This window comes from Erithacus rubecula (assembly GCF_903797595.1).
Source record: "Erithacus rubecula genome assembly, chromosome: 22".
NCBI classification, from domain to species: domain Eukaryota; kingdom Metazoa; phylum Chordata; class Aves; order Passeriformes; family Muscicapidae; genus Erithacus; species Erithacus rubecula.
In genome coordinates this window covers 4,150,376-4,170,747 of record NC_136674.1, presented here as the reverse complement: position 1 = coordinate 4,170,747, position 20,372 = coordinate 4,150,376, and the positions used below count along the sequence as shown (strand labels likewise).

The 20,372-nt window shown below is 51.8% G+C and overlaps 1 protein-coding gene across 4 annotated transcripts; it reads right to left on the bottom strand.

The window, feature by feature from the left end:
• Positions 1-1,970: 1,970 nt before the first annotated feature.
• FLOT2 (flotillin 2) lies at positions 1,971-19,783 on the bottom strand. 4 transcript variants are annotated; one of them, XM_079324734.1, is made up of 12 exons: positions 19,629-19,783; positions 12,706-12,787; positions 10,659-10,727; positions 8,862-8,952; positions 4,850-4,973; positions 4,325-4,443; positions 3,801-3,914; positions 3,593-3,712; positions 2,994-3,208; positions 2,708-2,891; positions 2,406-2,555; positions 1,971-2,230 (listed from the first exon to the last, which is right to left on the bottom strand). In XM_079324734.1, exons 1-12 carry the CDS (start codon positions 19,675-19,677, stop codon positions 2,177-2,179), a joined length of 1,371 nt encoding a protein of 456 aa, XP_079180860.1. In that variant the 5' UTR covers positions 19,678-19,783; the 3' UTR covers positions 1,971-2,176. The 4 variants fall into 4 exon arrangements, with proteins under 4 accessions (XP_079180860.1, XP_079180863.1, XP_079180862.1 ...); XM_079324737.1 differs by having other exon boundaries at positions 10,637-10,727; positions 19,629-19,732; XM_079324736.1 differs by lacking the exon at positions 8,862-8,952 and having other exon boundaries at positions 10,637-10,727.
• Positions 19,784-20,372: the final 589 nt, after the last annotated feature.

Here is a 20,372-nt window from a genome sequence, read left to right as displayed (position 1 = left end):
GAGGGCAGCCCTGCCCTGTGACCTTGCACCCCACAGTGGTAGAGGGGGCCTGAGTGTCCCCCAGGCTGGTGCCACCCCCAGGTGCCACAGGAGACCCCCAGCAGCCCCCAGCAGCCCTGCTGCCCCAGGGAGTGTGTCTGGCTCCAGATAAGGAGGCACTGGGAGCTGCAGAGCTGTCCCCACCCTGTCTATCTGCAGGGCCACCCTGCAGGACACACACAGGGCCTGTTGTCCTGCCCTGGGTTTGGGGGGGCCATGGAGGGTCTGGAGAGCACAAAGAAACCATTTTCCCCAGGGAAGGCAATGCAGCAAAGCCCCCCAAGCCTGCCCCAGGCTGGCTGTCCCTGGTCCTGCGTGCAGGGTGACCCTGAGCAGGACAGGTACCCCCAGAACCACCCTGCTGTCCCCCAGCACAGGGCTCTGGTGGCAGGGCAGGGGGACACGAGCTGCTGCCACCAGCCTGGCTGCTGTGACAGTGCCTTCTCCAGAGCCCGGGGTGCCACTTTTTGGGGTGTCCCTGCAGTGGTCACCCCCTGGGGCAACACGAGCCATGCAGGGGAGCTCATTCGGTGCCTCCCAGCTCCACACTCATCCCTGTGCGAGCAGGACAAGGCTCTACCCCCACGGAGAGCACAGACCCCATGGGGACACGGTGACCGTGGGGAAGCCACCAGCTGCCAGGAGCTTTGCAGGAGCAGCATGAGCTGGAACCTCCCCTCCCCGCACCCCCTGTTCCCCCATCCCAGCGGGAACAGCCGGGCCAGTAGCCCCCGGCCAGCCCGAGCCGGGGCGGGACAGACGGGCCGAGGGACGAGACGGAGCGCAGGCAGGAGGTGACAAGGGTTTATTATCTCACAGCAGCGGGGCGGCGGGCGCAGGCACATGCAGATAGAGCCCGGCCCGGCCCGGCACGCCTGCCCGCGGCTGATAACCCGGGGAGGGCACGGGGGGGCCCGCAGCACCCACCACCCGCCCTGCGGCACTGCTGGGGGGGCGAGGGACTCTGCTGGAGGGAGCTGCACCCGCCCTATGGCACCTATGGGCTGGGGATACTGAGCTGCGGGTGCAGGACCCCCAAACGCCACCACTGCCAGCAGTGCCAGGCTGACCTCACACACGGGTCTGGCTGTGCCAGAGCGCTGAACACGGGCACTGAGACAGGCAGGGAAAGGGCACGGGACAGCACAGGGCTCTGGTGGCACTGTGGGGAGGACGGACACACACGGGGGACAGTCTTTCACATTGTCACAAGGCAGCAAAGCCACTGGCCGTAAGAGGCAGGGGGAGGGAGGGAGGGGGGGAGGGAGGGGCAGCTGTACAGGCTGTGCTGGAGGAGCCTGTCCCCACCTCAGTGTCCTGCTGATCCCCCACCCACCTCTGACCACCCCTCTGCTTGAGTCGTTGTGGGGGCAGGAAGTGCCACAGCACCTGGGGACAGCAGCCACAGCGGCTTCACTGCCCTCTCAGGGGATGGGTGGCTTTGGCACAGTGCTACTTTTTGGTATTTGTGGTGGTGAGATCTCCCCAGGGCTGAGCTGGGCTCCCTCTGGCCCCTGGAGCTCCCCCTGCTCCAGATCCTATGAGGAAAATTTCCCCAGGGGAGCCAGCATGGGAGAGGGCAGCACCCACTGCTAGTGCTGGATTGTCACCTTCCTGGAGGGTTGACTGCCACCCACCCAGCCTGGGCAGGGCTGCTGGCACTGTGGGGGCCCTGGGGGGACACAGGGACAGGGAGAGCCAGCCACAGGGACAGCTGTGGGCAGAGGCAGGGCTGGGACGAGGCCCAGGAGGGTCACTGAGAGAGGGTAAGGAGCCCAGGGAAGGGTTCTCCTCCTAAAACTCCCCATCCCAAGCCTCTGCTCCAAGTCCCAGGTGTTCACCCCAGGGCAGAGAACAAGGCACTGGGACTGCAACATCAGACAAGCTGCCAGTCATAACTGGGCATGGGATTGGCCTGAGACAACACAAAGTTAATTAGAAAATAAATCCTCTCTCAGCCTTGGAATAAAAAGAGCAGCAGACAGGACATGCATCTTTCTGGCCCTACAAAATAAGGCACCAGTTACAAACGAAACTTGGATTGTCTTTGATATAAAAGGAATTCCCGTGTGTCGAAGGCAGTTGATGTCTGAGTGCATAACAGGGAGTGATCTTCACTAGCTTTGGGTTGGCAACCTCATTCCTTGGCCTCTGGAACAGAGGCTCTGGTGACTTTCTGGAACAGAGGAAGCTGCAGGAGAGGAAGAGAGAAGCTGTTAGGGCTGCAGAGGAGAGGCAGGGTGCTGCCTGCACTCTGTGATGGTCAGGGCTGGGGAAGGAGAGGCTCCCTGGAGGCTGAAAGCTTCCAGGCAAGTCCCTGTGTCCTTGGAGCAGCTGGCATCGCCAACTGCCAGTGCCCAGCTCACCTTTGTGAGATCCACACCAGTGATGGCACGCACAGAGGCGGGGACCTCAGCCAGGAGACGGTTCACATCAGACATGGTGCTGCCTTTCTCTCCATTGAGAATAACGATCTCATCCACTTTGGAGAGGGGAGCAGACACTTTGGCAGCGATCTGGGGAAGCAGGGTGAGCAGAGAGTCAAGGAACTGCTCAGCAGCTCACTGGGAAATGTCCCTACAGGGCCTTGCTGTGCCCCCAGGAGACCCAGCCCAGTCTGGGAACTCCCTCAGCCCACAGGAGCAGGAGAAAGGTGCCCCCTCCTCACCTCAGGGAGTGCATCCAGCACTAGAGCCAGCTGGGCAGCTTCTCCATATTTCTGGAGCGCTTCTGCTTTCAGCTTCAACCCCTCAGCCTCTGCCATTCCAACAGCCTCGATCACAAAAGCCTCGGCCTCTCCGATCTTGCGGATCTTTTCAGCCTCCGCCTGAGCAAGGAGGATTTGCTTCACCCTGGAAAGGGAAGGGCAGCCCTGCAGAGCCTGGATGCCTGCAGCAGCACAGGGCTGGGGCTCAGGGCAGCACTGTGCTCCCAGCAGGGCAGGGCTCGCTCACTTCTCGCCCTCGGCGATCTGCTGGATGCGGTAAGCCTCGGCCTCGGCCGGCTGCTTCACGGTGGCCATCAGCTCCTTCTCCATCCGCGCCACCTCCTTCTCCTCCACCTCGATCTGCTTCTTGCGCTCCACCACCTCGATTTCGATCTCCTCCTGACGGATCTTCTGCTGCTCCCGGGCGCTCTGCAGCTCGTAGGCCAGCTGGGCCTCTGCAGTCTGCACAGGGGGGAGAGGAGAGGAGGGGTCTGGGCCATGAACTCCTCTATGCAGATACAAGGACCCCAAAACCAGACACGACTCCTGATACTGAACCTTTTCTATTGAACCTTTTCCCAGGTGACATCCCAATTCTCAGTGCTGCTCTTCCCACAGTACTTAAGCCCAACTAGCTCCAGGTTCAAACCTACCCATCCTTTCCTCTTCTCCAAGTCCCACTTAATTGCTGCAAACAGGAGAGGAATCTGCTGCAAGGAGCTCACACTGACACACAGACCTGGGTTCTCCACTTCCAGCTCTACTAACAGATGCAGGAAGAGGAAGCTGACAAGTCCCAGAGCCACCAACACCAGGGAACAGCAGTGGGCTGTGGGCTACTCTCACCTTAATGTTGACCTCCTCAGTAAAGGCAGCTTTCTGCAACTCAAAAGCCCGTTTGGAATCTGCTATTTTGGTATCTGCCATGAACTTGACATCCAGCATTTCTTTCTTGCACTCTGCCTCCTGCAGAGAGGGAACAGAGAGCAGAGCTTCAGGGTGTGCAGCTGGAGCAGCAGAGGCAGATCCAGGGAAGCCCAGTCTCTGGACTCACCCGAATGCCAGCATCCCGCTCGGCTTCTGCCACTCCAATGTCTGCATCCCTCTGCACAGCTGCAATCTGAGTCTTCCCCAGGGAGCTCAGGTAATCCACTTTATCATAGACATCCTGGGGAGGGGAGATAAGTCATAACCACTTCAAATGAGTGACTCCATCTTGCTCCCTTTTCCATTGAAGCTCAGAGCGGTCAGGCCAGGGTCAGAACACGTCATGTCAGCTGCTCCAAACAAACGGAGGGCAGGGAGATGAAGGCCATCCCGACATCTTCCCTCTCTCCCAGGAGGCTGGGTTATCAGCCAGCTCTCTCCACGAGCCTGTTTACAGAGGCAGCTAGCCGGGTGCTCTTGGCCCAGCTGCCTGGATACAGGACATGCTGTGGCGGCTGTCATGGAAACTCCCGGAGGGCTGGGACAGGCTGTCAGCCCCAGCCTTTCAGCTGCAGCAGGGGGTCAGGGACAGGCTCTTTCCTGCTGCTCCCACAGCTCAGCTAGAGTGCAGTGCCCAACAGCTGGGCATACCTTGATGGTGAAGCTCAGGATCTCGATCCCCATGCGACCCACGTCGGGAGCTGCCACCTCCCGCACCAGCTTGGCAAACTGGTCCCTGTCCTGGTAGATCTGCTCCACTGTCAGAGTACCTGCAGAGGGGAGGAAGGTGAAGCACTTTATTTGGAACAAGTAACACACAAAAATGTGTGTCTAGGCTCAGCAACATCCTTGTTGTCCCTAATCTCTTCGGGCCTGGGCACAAGGGTGTAATCCTGTGCCACAGTAGTGGCAGCAACATCTGTCTCACAAGTGCAGCCACCACCCACATGTGCTACCTGTGGGCCTTGAGGACTCAGACATCTCCCACTGCAGGCACTGAAAACACATTTATCACAAGGCCCAGCCACGCAGAGGGAGCTGCAGGAGGGGAGATGCCACCTCTGCAGGCAGAGGAAGGTCCCTGTGGCTGCGTGGTGGCAGTGATACTGCTGGGCCCAGCCAGCTGAGCAGGGACAAAGGCACTGGAGATGTCCCCAGGGATGAGCCCCTCCATACCCAGGATGGAGCGCAGGTGTCCCTCCAGTGTCTGCAGGACCACGTTCTTCACATCCTGCACGTTCTTCCCCAAGAACTGCTCACAGGCCACAGCCAGGAGCTCCTTCTCAGTCATTATCTTCACCTAGAGACAGGAGACAGAACCAAAGGGATTGAAGGTGCCTGTGCAGGAGGTGCAGGCACACAACAGCAGCAGCAGCAGCAGAAGCAGCAGTACCACCACCAGGCTGCCAGGTCCCTGTGCTACCAGTGCTCCAAGGGACCACACTGGCTGTCACCATGCTGAGCCAGGCCACTGGACCAGCCAGAGAGCCCCTGCTCCCTCTGCTGCTGTCCAAACTGACAGCAGCTCAGTGTGGAGGTGCTCAGCAGTGGGGACAGAGCCTGGCCCTACCAGTCCCAACTCACAGAAAGCCTATAAAAAACCCTGAAATAGCAGTTCAGCCATTGCACCAACACCACAGTCAGAAGAAAGTTGGGTACTACCACCCCTGGTTAAAATCCATTTTGTTACCTTCCTCTTCCTCCACTTTCACTAGAATTAATTTTTCTGACCCTGAAAAGGCAGAGAATGAGAAAGAGTCTGACATGTCCAAGGAGCAGATTGAGAACAGGGGTTCCATTCAGTGTTCCCTGGAAGGAAAGATGAGACAATAAAGCCACTGGTTTGTCCTACCTGTAGCTGGCAGCTCCCAGACATCCTTTGCAATGACCCCAGTGTGTAATGGTCAGGACTTGGCTGTTCTGCTCCTAATGGTCAGTCTGGTGACAATCCCCAGAGCTGGGACACAGCCACCCCAGCAATGTTTTCACATTCCTTATGCCAGAGCCAGGCATAAAAGTGCCCTCGTTCCAGCTAAACCAGGGTCTTAGGATGGTCCTGCTGGTCACAGGGCTGTTTTTTAAAGGCAAAGCAAATTACAAATTCCTATGGGGTGTGTTAGGCAGTGGAGATCTGTGCTCTACAGCACCCAGCTATGAGGAGCTGCAACCCACCAAGATGACAACTCCTGGTGGCCCTGTCCAGTCTGAGGGCTCAGACAAAGCCTGACAAGGCACAGGGACATTCTGTGCCTGGCAGCAGCAAAGGAGCAGGTCCACAGCAGCCACACAGCTTTCTGGATCCTACAGCACCCTCTCATGGACACAGCTGGGCTGGGCAGTGCCTCCTGTCCCACAAGGAGCTGGTGGCACCCTGACTCCTGCCCCAAGGGCTTTGGCTGAACCTGGTTCAGAGATTTCCAAAGCACAGATGCTCTATAGGGGCCCTCCAAGGGTCCCAGTGCACACTATTGAGGGGTTCACAGCCTACAGACCTCATCCTGATACCTTCTAGCACTTTCAGCTGCAAAAGAAACACAACTCTTCCTTGAGAATTTTGTCTGACAGCCCACGCAGGCAAAATGATCCCTCCAGAGCTGAAGAGCAGCACCTGGCCCAGGCACTGCCAGAGTGCAGGACAACTGGGACTGACTGTCATCTTCCAATGGGACAGGAGGTGGACCATGCTAGACAGAGTGAACTGGCCAAAACTTAACCTGCCACAACTCTGCCCCTCATAATGTGAAGAAACACCAACTCAGGCTGAGCTTGTTTCTTACTGCTGCTTCCCAGACTGGGTCTCCCAGTCAAAATGTCAAACAACCTCAGGCAAGCATGGCAATCCTCTTCTGCATTGTCCCCAAAGACCCTTGGGATCCTTTTGGGGCAAATTCCACAGTGGTTTCTTGTTCCTGCACCCCAGGCTAGCAGTGTGCTCTTCCCACACAAGGGGGAGTTGGGAGAGCTGCTCTGGAGCTGCACCCAGGAGTGTGAGCAGGGCACGAGGCTCCTCTCACAGCAAACAGGAGATTTTTGCAACTATCAAAAGCAATTAGACTCAGCAGTGACATTTATGGAGAGCATCTGCCAGCAATTCCACCTCTCCAAACAATCCCCACCCTGGGAGCTGCAGGGCAGGATGTTCATTAGGAGAATCCCTGTGGTATTTAGGAGCAAGGAATGATTCAGCCTCTGGATAAAGCCAGCCAGCCTCCACTGGTGAGCCCTGGCCAGCCCACAGGAGCCTGGCTCTGCATGGAATACAGATCCCAGCCTCCAAAGCAAAGGCTGCACAAAAGAAACCAGAGTTGAGCAATTTGTGCTCAGCGTGTTTTGCAGGGTTTCAGGCAGGGCACTGTGACACTCAAATGTCATTCCCAGCAGAGGGAGAGCCCTGGGCTGGCAGGGAATCAGAGAGCCTCCATCCAGCAGCCCCGTGTGTGGGATCCATGCTGCCACACCCTGCTCCAGCCAGCTGCACTCCCAGGCAGGGGTGAGCACAGAGAATCCAATTAGCTGGAGGCTCAGGAAAATGCTACAGAAGGATACAGAGCCCAAAGCAGCAGCATCCCAGCACATCCCAGCACCCAGGCAAAATGGGAAAGAGCCTACTGGTGAGCACTCATTACATCCCTCCTCAAGAAAAGAACAGCATCCTTATGCACATTTAAGTGCTTCTATAATTGCAGAAAACACTTTTAAAGCTATTTCTCTAGGAATAATTTGCTTGGGGTTTTTTCTTTTTTTTTTTTTTTTTTTTTTTTTTTTTTTTTTTTTTTTTTTTTTTTTTTTTCCCTCAAGTCCTTAACAGAAAAATGTTTGCCTCAAAAAGTTCTTCTGCAGAATTAAGGTAACCTCTGCCATGCACATCCCCAACAGCCTCAGGGTTGCTTACTGCGTGGCAACTCCTTGGATCACAGCTTTAAAATTAACTGTCAGTGGAAAAAATGAACAGTGAGAAGACAGAATAACATGAAAGAAATGAACTGGGGTCTGCATTTTTAAATCAAGGCACCTGGTGATCCAGCCCTCTGCTACCAGACCATTTTGCAGGAAGGACTTCCCAAAACTAGGACAAAAGGGAAGGCTGGGCTCAGAGAAACACCCAGCACAGAAGGAAAAGCCTACAGATATAGGAAAAGAGTGTGAAGGGAGACATAGGTGCATACATTTCTGCCAACCATGCAAAGACCACTGGGGTTATGTGACACCTTAGCAGTTAAATGGATATAAAGAACTGGAAACAAAGTGAAAGATGGATATAAAGTACTGAAAAATAGAGTGTTGGGTTCATGAGGGATTTTGGTCACATCACTGTATCACTCAGTAGCTTCCCTTGGCTCCAGAGCTCCCCACAGGGAATGTGACAACACACCTGGACATACCTGGGACACACAGTGACCACAGCCCTGTGTGCACTGAGAGCCCCTCTTGGTTTGTACAACCAATTGCAGAATGAGCTGACAGGAGCAATTTTCAATCACAGCATCCAGCTGCCTATTTGATGAGCCAAATTCCCTCAAAAACTAACATTTCCCTCCCAGCATTCTCCCCCAGGACAGGACCTGGCCCCAAGGACAGACTGTACCAGGACAGCAGAGCTCAGACTCCAAAAATTGCAGGGTTTTGGTGTGCTGCCACAAGCAGCAAAAGCAGGTTCTTACATTTGAAGAAAGCTGTAGAGAATCAAAATTCAATTCCAGCCAAAAATTTTACACGCCAGTTTTAGTGCCTGAAGGGACTAAGTTCTTTTTTTTTTTAAGCTTTAACTCACCATGAAGAATTACAAGCCCACGTGCTAACAGTAACAATCCAAAGGAATATAATGCTCAATACCATCTCAGGAGGTTATGGGTCACTCCTGTGGGGTCACACACAGCTCCAAGGGCACCACAGCACATCAGCATTCCATAAACACATCAAGTCACTCTTACACACCTCATTTGCCACGTGAACAAATGAGACACCAGAAAAAAATGATTTTGGGAGGAGAAGGAGAAGTCACAACCCGTTTCATCACATGGAACATGCTGGAGCGTGTTTGTACCAACAAGGACAATGTGGTTTGGTACAAAGATTTATCCCAGAGCAGCTGGCTTCTCTCCCTGGACAACAGCAACCTCTTAAGAGGGAAAACAAGATGGAAGTTAGAGACATGCATTCCTGAAATGATGTTTTGGAGTTACTGTACCTGTGCCACACCTGTGACAGTTATAGCTACCCCCTCCGCCGTCTCTACGTCCTCACACCTGGGCTGTAACGTCATTATCTCTAGGGAAATCCTGCCAAAAAATGTAAAATATTTGCACATTTCCAGGTTACACACACTCAGCTCTTCCTTTTGCATCTCCTGCCCCGGGCAACCTGCTGCACTCATCACAGGTAATGCAAGGCAGGCACAGAATGCAGCCAAGGGACCACATCTGTGACTGGAGACAGACAAGGCATTGTGGCCAAGAAATAGATTTTCAGATAATGCTTAAAGGTTATTTATCAGCAAAGGCTGGAATCCAGACTGGAAATTAACCTGTGGCCCTTTCCTTCCTGCTGGGTTAGTGAGGAGCCAGAAGCTGCAGCATTGGGACCCCAAAGGGCCCTCTGTCAGAGGCTCATTGCTGCCCAATGCCATGGCAGCACAGAGTGGTGTCACTGGTTTAAAAGCACAGCACAGAACTGGGATGCTCCCACCTACTTCAGACAAACTTGGCAGAACCTGACACTTATGCTGAAGCAGCCCTGGGTTAGCCCAGCCACAGACCTACCCTCTGATCTGGTTCACCTCTCCCTCTATTTTTCCAGTGTCCTGTAACCTAAAAATGGAAATGAATCTCCAGCTTTTTATGGCTACACCTGTAGAGCACCAGGCACCCAGGAACCATCCTGCATCTTCCAGAACTTTCTCAGTCACCTCAGGTGGGCTCGAGGTCCTTTGGTCAGTCCCAGCAATCTGCAGGTCACAGTTTGGTAAACAAGGGACATCTTTGGCTGTGGCAGGTTCTGTTCCAGGAAGCCAAGCCTGGCTCCTGTGTCAGCCATAACGAGCTGCAAAGACGTTGGGAGTCAGGGAGTTTGTGTCAGTGAACATCAGGTCAAACATGTGAACCATGAAGGGGCTGCCCTGGGCTGCTGCATGCATGCTGAGTTGCTCCAGGATTGGCTGGAAGTGTTGAAACCTATCCCTGCAAGTTCATGCCTGCCTTGGCCACTGTCCTAATTAAACTGGCACGCAAACTGGGAGCTGATAAAACACATCCCACTGTCCAGGACATGCACAGGCATTTTTTGCTATGTGTTCACAATTTTAATCAGATACTGCAGGATTTCAGCCTTCTGAAGGCCTAATCTAGACTTGGAATTTCCAAACTGTGCTGCTTCGTTCTCTTCACAGGGATATTTAGTCATTACTGGTTCATAATTCCAGTCCTGTGTGCTGCAATTCATCTGAAGTCTCTGTGCTGTATTTTCAAAGGTGACAACATCCAAAATGGGCAGTGTCTCCATGTGGAGGTAGAAGGGCTGAGTGGGAATCCATAGCCAACACTGCAGAGCCAGGTACAGTTGCAATTTTGAAATGGCACAAAACCTGCCTTCCCACCTGTCCCAAATCCTGTATAGAATCCAACCTGGCCTGCTTGTGTCTCCACAGAAAAGCAGATGTCCTTCTGCTCTCCCCCAAGCCCACAGTGGAGACAGTGCTGGCAAGGAAAGCATTACAGCAGGAGCAAATGTTAGGTACAGCAATGCTGAATTTGGAATTTGCCAGGAAGGTACCTGTCTGCATTACCTATTAACTGTGGAGTGCCACAGTGCAAATGCTGGAGAAGGGGAAGGAGAGGAGAGTATGGAGATTTCAGCTGTCCTGTTAGAAAACCATTAATTTTTATCCTGCTGCTGCTGCTGCTGCTGCTGCCCAAAACAGAGGGATAAACAGTTAGACAGGGTGTTAGGAAGCTGGAGGATTATTACCTGTGCAACCCCTGTTACGTACAGTGGGACCCCCTCCGACGTCTCAACATTCTCGCAGCGACAGAGGATGGTCAAAACCTCCAAAGACACTCTGAGCAGGGAGGATGAAGGGTAGGACAGCAAATACACAGAGCAGTTACCAGAGAGTAAGACACTCCTTGAAAAGGACAGACGAGACTTTCAGGTTTCAGCTTTTCCCTGTTCAGTTTGCCTGTCTCCCACTGCCTGCTCCCAGGGTTCTGCAATCAGCTTCCCTGGTCATGGGAGGGAGTTTACAGCATCCAGAAGTTTCTTTTAATGAGGATAAGACAGGCTGGGGGCTTGTCCCCACCCTGCACATGAAACTGTGCCATCCTGGTGCCAGCTGGAGTTCTCTGTTGAAGCAATCTTTGCACACAGAAAAAATCCTTTTGGTAAAAATTTAGATGCTTCTATGTCATTTTTTAAGACAGGACAGATAAATGAAAATACCAGGGACCTGGCTACCCACCTCTGGCTAAGGCATTGAGGAGAGAAGCTGCTTCCAAGTGCTGTCCTGGGAAGCTGAATTAACACCATTTGGCTTCCCCAGAGGCATATGAGACCACACTGTCTCTCTCACTGCTTTTATTTCTGACCCCTAAACAGGGACAGCGTTTTTCCCCTTGTTTTTCCCCAGTGCTCAAGGTTGCAGCAGGATAAGTGCCCAGCACCCTGCCAGTTCTAACTGTTCCTTTTGTTCCCAGGTTAATGCTACCTGGCGGGATGCCGCTGACAGCAACACAATTGCTCCTGTCTCTCTTGCTCACAGCACTGGCAGTTCCAGAAAAAATGTCCTAATTTCAGAGAAGGAAATCTGTCTTACTCTTCATGTTAATGCAGTGGGCTCCATCTGGGGCACAGCTTATGGCATTTGAGAAAGGAGAATTAAGCCCCATATCCCACTGTATGGATTTTAAAGTAGAATGTTTGGATGCTGGAGTTCCTGTCAAGAGCCCCATTTGCTAAATAATGCCCAGACTTGTATCATATAACAGCTTGTTCCTGGCAATCCAGTTCTTGGCCCTGGATTCAGCCTATCCTTAACTTAATAAATCAGCCTCCCAAATGTATCTGATATTCTGCACTGGGCAGGTCAAGGTCCTGCACTGTTCTTTGCACTTTTCACAGAAGATGAGGAGAAGCAAGAACCATTTGTTCAAATAACAGTTCTCCCAAAGAAGATGTCTCACAAAAATTTAGTAATGAAGCTTGTCTGGATCAAACACTGAGCCTGCAAGCTGGGCTTTTCCTTCCTCCCCCCACCTCCCATCATGTGCAGAGTGAGGGCAGCCACATACTCACTTTGCTGTTGTTTGGTGGCAACACAGGTACAGGGAAAAGAGGTTGGAAGAGGCTGTAAGGGTTAACTACAACCTCTGACCATCACTCAGTGTAAAACTCAAAAGTCACGTCTTTATCCTTTTCCCTGTTATTTTTTTTTTACACAGATGGAGGAAACCTGTATCAGTGAGCATGAGGGATGTATTGGGAGGGAGCATTCCTACAGATCCTAGAGACAAGAGCTGTATTAGCAGGACAGCAGCACTACCACAGCATGTCAGCTCAGAGACCAGACTGTGAGCAGCAGCAAGCAAAATCCACGACTGAGGAAAGGGACAGAAAGAAAATTCCGTGGTTTTAAATCAGAACAGTGTGCTCCCAAGGTGACAGCAGTCAGCAGATCTTTACAAAGAGGGACTGGAGGAGCAGAGGGGGGCACTGGTGCACTGCAGGCTACAAACTGGTTTGTTACTGGGTGAGGGGTTGGGCCATACTGGGCAGAGCTTGGCTCCTCTTGTGGACATAGAGGTTTGAAAAGCACTCCAGCTGAAAGCATGTGATTTCTTTTTTTGTGTGTGTGTCTTTTGCACTGTGGCACCAAGCTGTCCCTGTGCCAACAGCCAGCAAAGAGCTCCTGATGCTCATCCCTGGTTTCACACACAGTGCCTGCTGATCCAGTGTGCCTAAAGATACTGCTGACAGCCCCACTGGGATGATTTTGCCAAATTCCTACTCCAAAAGCCCACAAATAACCAAGTTCTCCTTACCTTTGGGTGTCAGTAATGCACCACCAAGCCCAGGCCCAGCCTCCATACACATATTGCTTCTCATCAGAGCCACAGCAGCCACCTGCAGCACAGCAGAGTGCAGACACATCAGCATTACACACATGCATGTGCTCTTAGACAGGGATTAATTTACAAGGGGAGGAGTTCATACTCTTTCTCCTCTCCCTGAGCTTCACAGGGCAGTTTTCTCAAGGCAACTTGTTTTTGGAATTATCTTATAAGGCTGGAAAATAGTATTTGTATAATTCACTATGACTAACAGTAGCACACAGAAAGGCACTGTTTCTCAAACCAGGACTTTATTTTAGTTTTGTTAAGCCCTTTTAGCAACCAGAATAAGTATCTTCAACTGTGATGTTAACTGTTATGGAAAGCCACATAAGAAATCCACCTTCTTTCCCTCACATCACCCTTAAATTCCCACAGAAGCTCTCAAGTCAGCACTGGAGGAGGGAAGAACCTCCTAGTTCTGGCTTGTGCAAGTGGCAGTGTCTGATGCTTTGATGGCCCATCTCAGAGTTGGATGTGCCCAAGATTCAGGAAGCCTCCAGAACTCTTTTTACACATTTAAGATTTGATCCCAGTGAAGCTGGAAGACGCTGTCTGGATTTTCATATCTTTGATTTGATGAACAAGACACCTGCTGCCTTTCAAGAGAGCACCCTGCCAGTGATCAGCCCTGGGATTTGTGGCTGGAAAAGGAGGAACTCTGCAGCTCCCCAGCTCAGACCAGGGCTGGGAGCTGCTGACTCTCAGGCAGATCGAGCCAGAATTCCCTCTCTCAGCTGCTCTCCATAATCACTTTTACTCCAGCAGTGCCCGAGGGGCCTCAGCAAGGCAAGTGCGTACAAACAGGAGCAACAACAGTTCCAGCTCTGGGAACAGATCTATGAAAGCAAGACAGAGCAGGAATGCAGAAAACTCAGTGGGCTGTGGGAGCTGTGGGCTGTGGGAGGAGAAAGGGAGAAGGATGAAGCCAGCAGCCCTTCCAAGAGAATGACCAGCATGTTTGCTACTATAGGTCAAAATGAAGAAGCAGAAGCAGCACACATCCAGGCCAGTGTGCCTGCAGGGCCCTCCAACTGCAGGAGGGGACTCTGCCCCCCTTGTTCTCCTCCTCCTCTTCCTCCAATCCCCCAGCATTTAGCCTCTCCTGCCTCTTTCCAAACAATGTCTGCTTCCAGACACTGCTCACACACTGCCTGCTTCACTGCCTTCCATGCTGTGGTTGACAAACCAGCATGGTTTGTAGATTCTATCTACAATCTACAAAATCTACAGATCTGCCCCATCTACAATCCTTCACTTCGCGTTTCAGTAAGAATTAAACACAAATGGGAAAAGGTTTTACTTTTTCAGATCTCCTAGAGGAATATTCTCCTGCCACCTCTGAGGCAGCCTTTGGATAGCTTTTTCCCCGTAGCTGGAAGGTTATTTCAGCCAGGCAAGTGTTACAGAAGCTGATGATACAACATCCTGCAGTAACCACAATGCCTTTAACATTTCTTGGAGGTCGTCAGCCTGGTTAGCTCAGCCTTTCAGCCAGGCCCTTGTTTCCAAGAACAGGAAGGGAGGTTGTTCCTGGCAGTCAGGAAAAAGCAGCACCACATGGAAAGGTATTTATTTCCCAGGGTCTATGTGGAGTCTACTGAACTTCTGTTAATTTTTTCTTGATAATATCCTGAGAAAGCTCTGCACCCTAAACCCACCATTGTTACATTTCCACACAGATGTTCCAATCCGCAGGAAATACAAGGAAATACTTTATTTAGTATCACACACAAAATGAGCTCCACATTTGCTTCCTGGTGCTACACAACACAGCTGTAGAGCATGGTCTACTGAGCTAGATTATATGTCAAAACTGTCCAAAGCCTAAAAAAAACCAAGGAAAACTGACACATTAAGGAGGAGTGGGATGCCAGCCAGTTGCTTTCACACATGCTGGACGTCTGAGCGCAGCAGAGCTCCGTCCTGGTAAGGCTGAGGAGCTGAGGGCTCATTTTCCATAGCAGCCCTGCTGCCTCTTTCTCAATTCTCAGGCAGCAAGTGAAAAAAGGAACCAACAAAGCAAAATCTTTACAAGGCTAAAGAATAAACCCTCTTGCACAATGAGATTTGGCAGAGAAATTGCCTTTTCCAGCTATAATACGCCCACTGTTCCAGCAGACTGGGTCTCACAGTCGCTTCCACAAAGATCCACCGTGCCTCTTCCGGGGCAGTGTGCAGGGCCACAAATGGAGGATTCATAGCCAGGGAGCTGCCAGCCAGCTTGGCATCTTCCCAGTCAAGGGGTCCCATGTTCAAGCAAGAATTCCCAGAGCCAGGAGAAAGCACGTTGTCTGTTTGTTTGCGGTTTTTTTGTTATGAAATAAGATTAATCGCTCGGGAGTTGGTAGATAAAAGGAGCTCTCAGCAGATGCAGGAAGTGAGCAAGGAAGAACTTGATCCTCGACAGTTTCGGGGACACAGGGCTCAAAACATCAAAGCTGGGATGGTCTGAACAAGCTCTGTGTTGTTTTGTTTCTCCAGGTAACTCAGGCACTGAGTTACCTTTCTGGCAGGAAGTGGTGAGTTCCAAAAACAGGTCATGGTAAACAAGCTGCTGAGTGCAGGCAGATCAGGAGAAAGTTGACAATTGAAAACAGTTACTGACAAAATATAATGCAGAGACAGAGGAAGGCAAAAACATACATGAAGAAAATCACATCCTAAAGCAGGGCCCAGACTAAAGTCAGTGTCTGGTTCTTAGGCCTTGCTGTGCATATAAATTAGGCTTTGCTCACATGCAGAAATGGTACAAGGTCAACAAAACTTAATTTAAAAGATGCAGGGTTCTGAGCTGAATCCATAAAAGCCCTGATGGTCACTGCAGCAGATGAAAGCAGATTACACTGGCTATCTTGGTTCTGGATGTAATCTATATGAAATGACTTAATGAGTAACAATGCCATAGAGTGAGTTTAAAAACATTTAATAACTCATCTCATAAACAGCAACTCACAGAAGACAAACAACAATGAAGCTACACAACAAAATCACTGAGATACTACCTCAAAATTCCTTTTGGAAAGCAAAAGGAAAGATCTGAGGTTATTGTCCACCTCCTCCTAACAAGCTTTCCAAAGAGTAATTTGCAAGTCCTGGAGATTTAACAAACACATGACAAGGGAAACCTTGAGCCCCACACATTCAAAAGGTGAAGAAGCACCTCCTGAGAAGGAAAGATCCCAGATGAGCTGTGTAAGGGCCCTTTTGAGCACTCATGACTTGAGACCAGCTGCAATGCTGCACTCTCAGCAACCTCTGAGCAACACAAGCAGTGAGAAACCAGCTGCAGGGAAAGAGTTTTATCTTACCAAAGTGGCAAACCTGAATCTGCAGGAGCACTCAGTTAAACCTGGCAGATGACCATGAGAGCCACTGCAAGTTTCCTGCACGGCTGGCCTGGTGCAAGAGGTGGAACACCCCAACCATAACCCTGGAAAACTGCTTGAACTGAATGGGCTTGTATGGACACAAAACCTCATGAGATCCAGCTGAAGATGCCTGCTCCTTCCCACAAACTCCTTTGTTTGAGGCTGAAGAACTGGAATTACACCATCAGTGTGAGGGTTCAGGTGGCTCTTGCTGCCCATCACCTCTTTCCACAGGACATGGCCTGGACCTTCTCATTCCATTTTCATGCAATAGACTCTTCTCACCTAATGGAACTTCTACATTTCTCCTTCCTGAACTGCACTGGGTTTTGTTCAGCCCATTGGGTCAAGCTCCAGAGTTTGTTTTGATCCTGATCCAGCACTTCAAAGCTCTTGAACCCAGCTCAGTCTGCAAATTCAATAAGCACATTCTCGATTCCATTATCCAAGCCAGAACAAGGAACTTACTTGATAAATTCTTTCAGTTGAACAGTGAGCTACTGTCAAGTTCCCTGGCAGTTTCATACACATTTCATAAAATCTGAGAAACCAGTTCCTTTTGCACTGTGGACTGTAGGTCTCTTGCAGGAAGGGCTGCAAGAGCCTCATGAAATCCTTATTTCAGGCTCTCAACTTAGAAAAGTAACATGAACAGTAACGGCTTCAACTATAGAAATTTAGGCAACTGTTTGGTAACTCTTAGATGAACATGGCCACTATAAATACAGATTTCCTTATTGTGACATAGCAGAAATATTGTAGTGCTGTATTTCAAAATCAGCAGATTGACCCTTAGCCAGAAAAGCTGCATTAACCAGAGTGAAACACAAAACCCAGCATTTCACAGCCTGTTTAGCTGGTGGGAACATTCAGATACCAGGATGAAAAGTCAGACCTGCAATCTGGGGAGACTCAAGGCTCTGTGGAGCATCCTGACAAATCCTGGGCTCCACAATTCACTGATGGATGGATGGATGGATGGATGGATGGATGGATGGATGGATGGATGGATGGATGGATGGATGGATGGATGGATGGATGGATCAGCAGTCCAGTTTCTTACAAGGAGGTTGATGCTGCTCAGCAGGGGAAGGACAGCAGTGCCAGCTGAGGGCTGAGCTGTGCCTGGGAAGCAGCTTCCCAAATAAGGCTACAAAGTTCCACTTTCCCAAGGCACAGCTGGCTGCTTCTTGAGCACAGGAGGAACTCGAGTGTCTCACAAGAAAGTGAAAAGCCCTCCTCAGAAAAACCTACATGCCAGGGGAGGCCCAGGACTAAAGGCCAAGGGGCACACACAGGCTGAGTAAAGAAAATAAAGAAAACCCTCCCACAAAGTAAAGTCTTTCAAATAACTACCACATGACAATTCAAGACTGCAAGCCAAAAGCTTGCTTATAATAGTATTTGGTTTATTTAAATTAATTTAACTAAAATTAATGTAATACTATTTTGGCTTATTGGTAATCATTATTAGTTTTCTCCTTCCTCTATCTCCTTAAATCCAAGTTAGTATCACACAAATTAATGCTGGCTCAGGAGGTCCTCCCTGCTTTTCCCAGGAGGGACATGGCTCAAGTTCCTGGAATTTCAATGGCTTGTAGCTACACCCTCTCACTAATGCCCTGCTCTGCACATGGGCACAGAGGAGCTGCAGGGCCCTGCAGAGCTCCCACTTGGTGCCCTCAGGATTCAGCAAGTACACTGGGCAGCAGCTGAGGAAAACCAGTCTGCTGGCAGCTCCAAACCCCATCCCAACTGGCAGAACCCAGGCTGATCTCTGCCCCCTTCCCAAAACGCAGCTGCACTGCGAGGAGCGTCCTGGGCCCGCCACTCCTGGCTGTGGAAAAGCACCACGCCTGGAATTGCAAGCAGATGCCACAAATTCCTGCTGGCTCATCCTACAAGCTGTGTTTTGTAAACTCCAGAGCTGAACAGAAGCAAACCCAAGCTTCTGAGACTAAAGGGAATCCCAGCACACCTGGAGCACAGCTTCCCAATCTTCCCACGAATGTGGCATTTCACCAAGCAGTGCCAGTTTTAACGGGTCTCTTTGGAGGAAAGCACCACATCAGCTCTGATCCCACTGGGAACTGCAGACCAGGAAAACTGCAAGGAATACTCTGCAGTACTCTGGAATACTCTGCAAGGAATACTGCTGCTCTGGGCAGCTGCTGGGTGGGGTTTGTAACTCATCAGAAGCCACCACCAGAGTGGGCATATTTGTTTACAGAACCGCAGCCTGTTCCTGGCATCTCCTCAGGAATTCCCATAATAGGTCTGTTATCCAGAGAGATGAACTGATAACAGATCACCCACAGCTTGCTGGAGCCTTTGGCTCCAAAACCACAATAACATAGTTGCAAGCCGGGCAGAAATGTGGCTTGAGGCACATCCTTGATGCTCACATGTATTTTGAAGGTGTTCATTACCTTGCAGCTGACCTCAGCCTGTGACAGAGCGAAGCTCCCAGCCCTCACATCACCTAACAATAATGAATTAATAACAATCCTGTCCACACAAAGTCTGGTCCATGCCAAAGTGCAGCCAGGAGCTTCAGCAGCATTAAAGCAGCTACAGCTTAAATCAGACACGGGGATTTCACTGCTGTTTGTTTAACTCCAACCTCAGTGACCTCAACTGCTGCTGGCGATATTCCACATGTCCAGCGGGCATCACCTGCATCCAGTGCCAGCAGTCCAGGTGATGTGCGGCTGAGGAAGCTGCAGGATGCGATGGATGAAGATGAGCACTGCAGCGCTCTGCCCCGGGGGGATGCTCACACCCAGCTCCCCTCCCTGGCAAATCCAACCTGTGGCTGGGCACAGGAGGCTTCCCGGCAATCCCAGCCAAAGCCTGTTGGCAGGGACGCGGAGTTTTGCTGGTGCCACTGCCTGACATCAGCTGAAATCGCAGGTGCTGCAGCTGCCGCCGGACCTCGCCCACCGCTCTGCGCCGCTGGGACCCCAGCCCGGAGCCTCAGCTCCATTACAGCATCTCCCCGTCTATTCCCGAATCACTCAGGGCCCTCCTAGGACAGGAATCGCTCCTAGAATCCCTCGGAGTGCCCTCACAGCCAGGATTCCTCAATTCCCCCCTCCTTGCACACTCCATCACAGAGACCCCCCAAATTCCCACAGGTTGTCTCCATGACAGTGTCCCCCCTGACAGGGACTCCTCGAGCCCTGAGAGTCCCCTCAGAGCCAGGACCCTCCGATTTCTCTCTCCCATGCGGCTCCATCACAGAGACCCCCCTCTGCAGCTCCCTCAGGGCCCCCCAGTGATCGAGACCCCTCAAATCGCCGAGAACTCCCTCTCAGCCAGGACGCCCAAAGTCCCCTCCTAACACACCGCATTAGAGACCCCTCCCCAATCCCTCAGCGTCCCACCACGACAGGGACACCCTGATAGCCCCTCACAGCCAGGACCCCCATTCTCGCAGGGTGCCCTCTGTGTCACCCCACAGCCCCTCTGTCCCGGCCGTACCTGACACCACCAGTGCCTCGTTGGGCCCCACCGTGTGGCAGTTCCCCATGACGGCCCCGCCGCCGACCGCCCCCACAACACCCCGCGCCTCGCACGGCGGGGGCGCGGCCCGCCGGTGCCGCCATCTTGGGAAGGTCGGTGACACACCCTGAGGCGGGGCCAGGGTGTGCCGCCATCTTGGGGAGGTCGGTGACACACCCCGGGGGCGGAGCCGGGGCCGCCGCCATGTTGAGCGCCGCGTGCGCGGGAACATGGGGCGCGCGCATGCGCGGTGTGTAAGGGATGTGTGTGTGTGACTGATGGGTGTGCAAGGGATATGTGTGTGTGTGACTGATGGGTGTGCAAGGGATGTGTGTGTGTGTGACACTGATGGGTGTGCAAGGGATATGTGTGTGTGTGTGACACTGATGGGTGTGCAAGGGATGTGTGTGTGTGTGACACTGATGGGTGTGAAAGGGATATGTGTGTGTGTGTGACACTGATGGATGTGCAAGGGATGTGTGTGTGTGTGACACTGATGGGTGTGCAAGGGATGTGTGTGTGTGACACTGATGGGTGTGCAAGGGATATGTGTGTGTGTGTGACACTGATGGGTGTGCAAGGGATGTGTGTGTGTGACACTGATGGGTGTGCAAGGGATATGTGTGTGTGTGTGACACTGATGGGTGTGCAAGGGATGTGTGTGTGTGTCATTGATGGGTGTGCAAGGGATGTGTGTGTGTGACACTGATGGGTGTGGAAGGG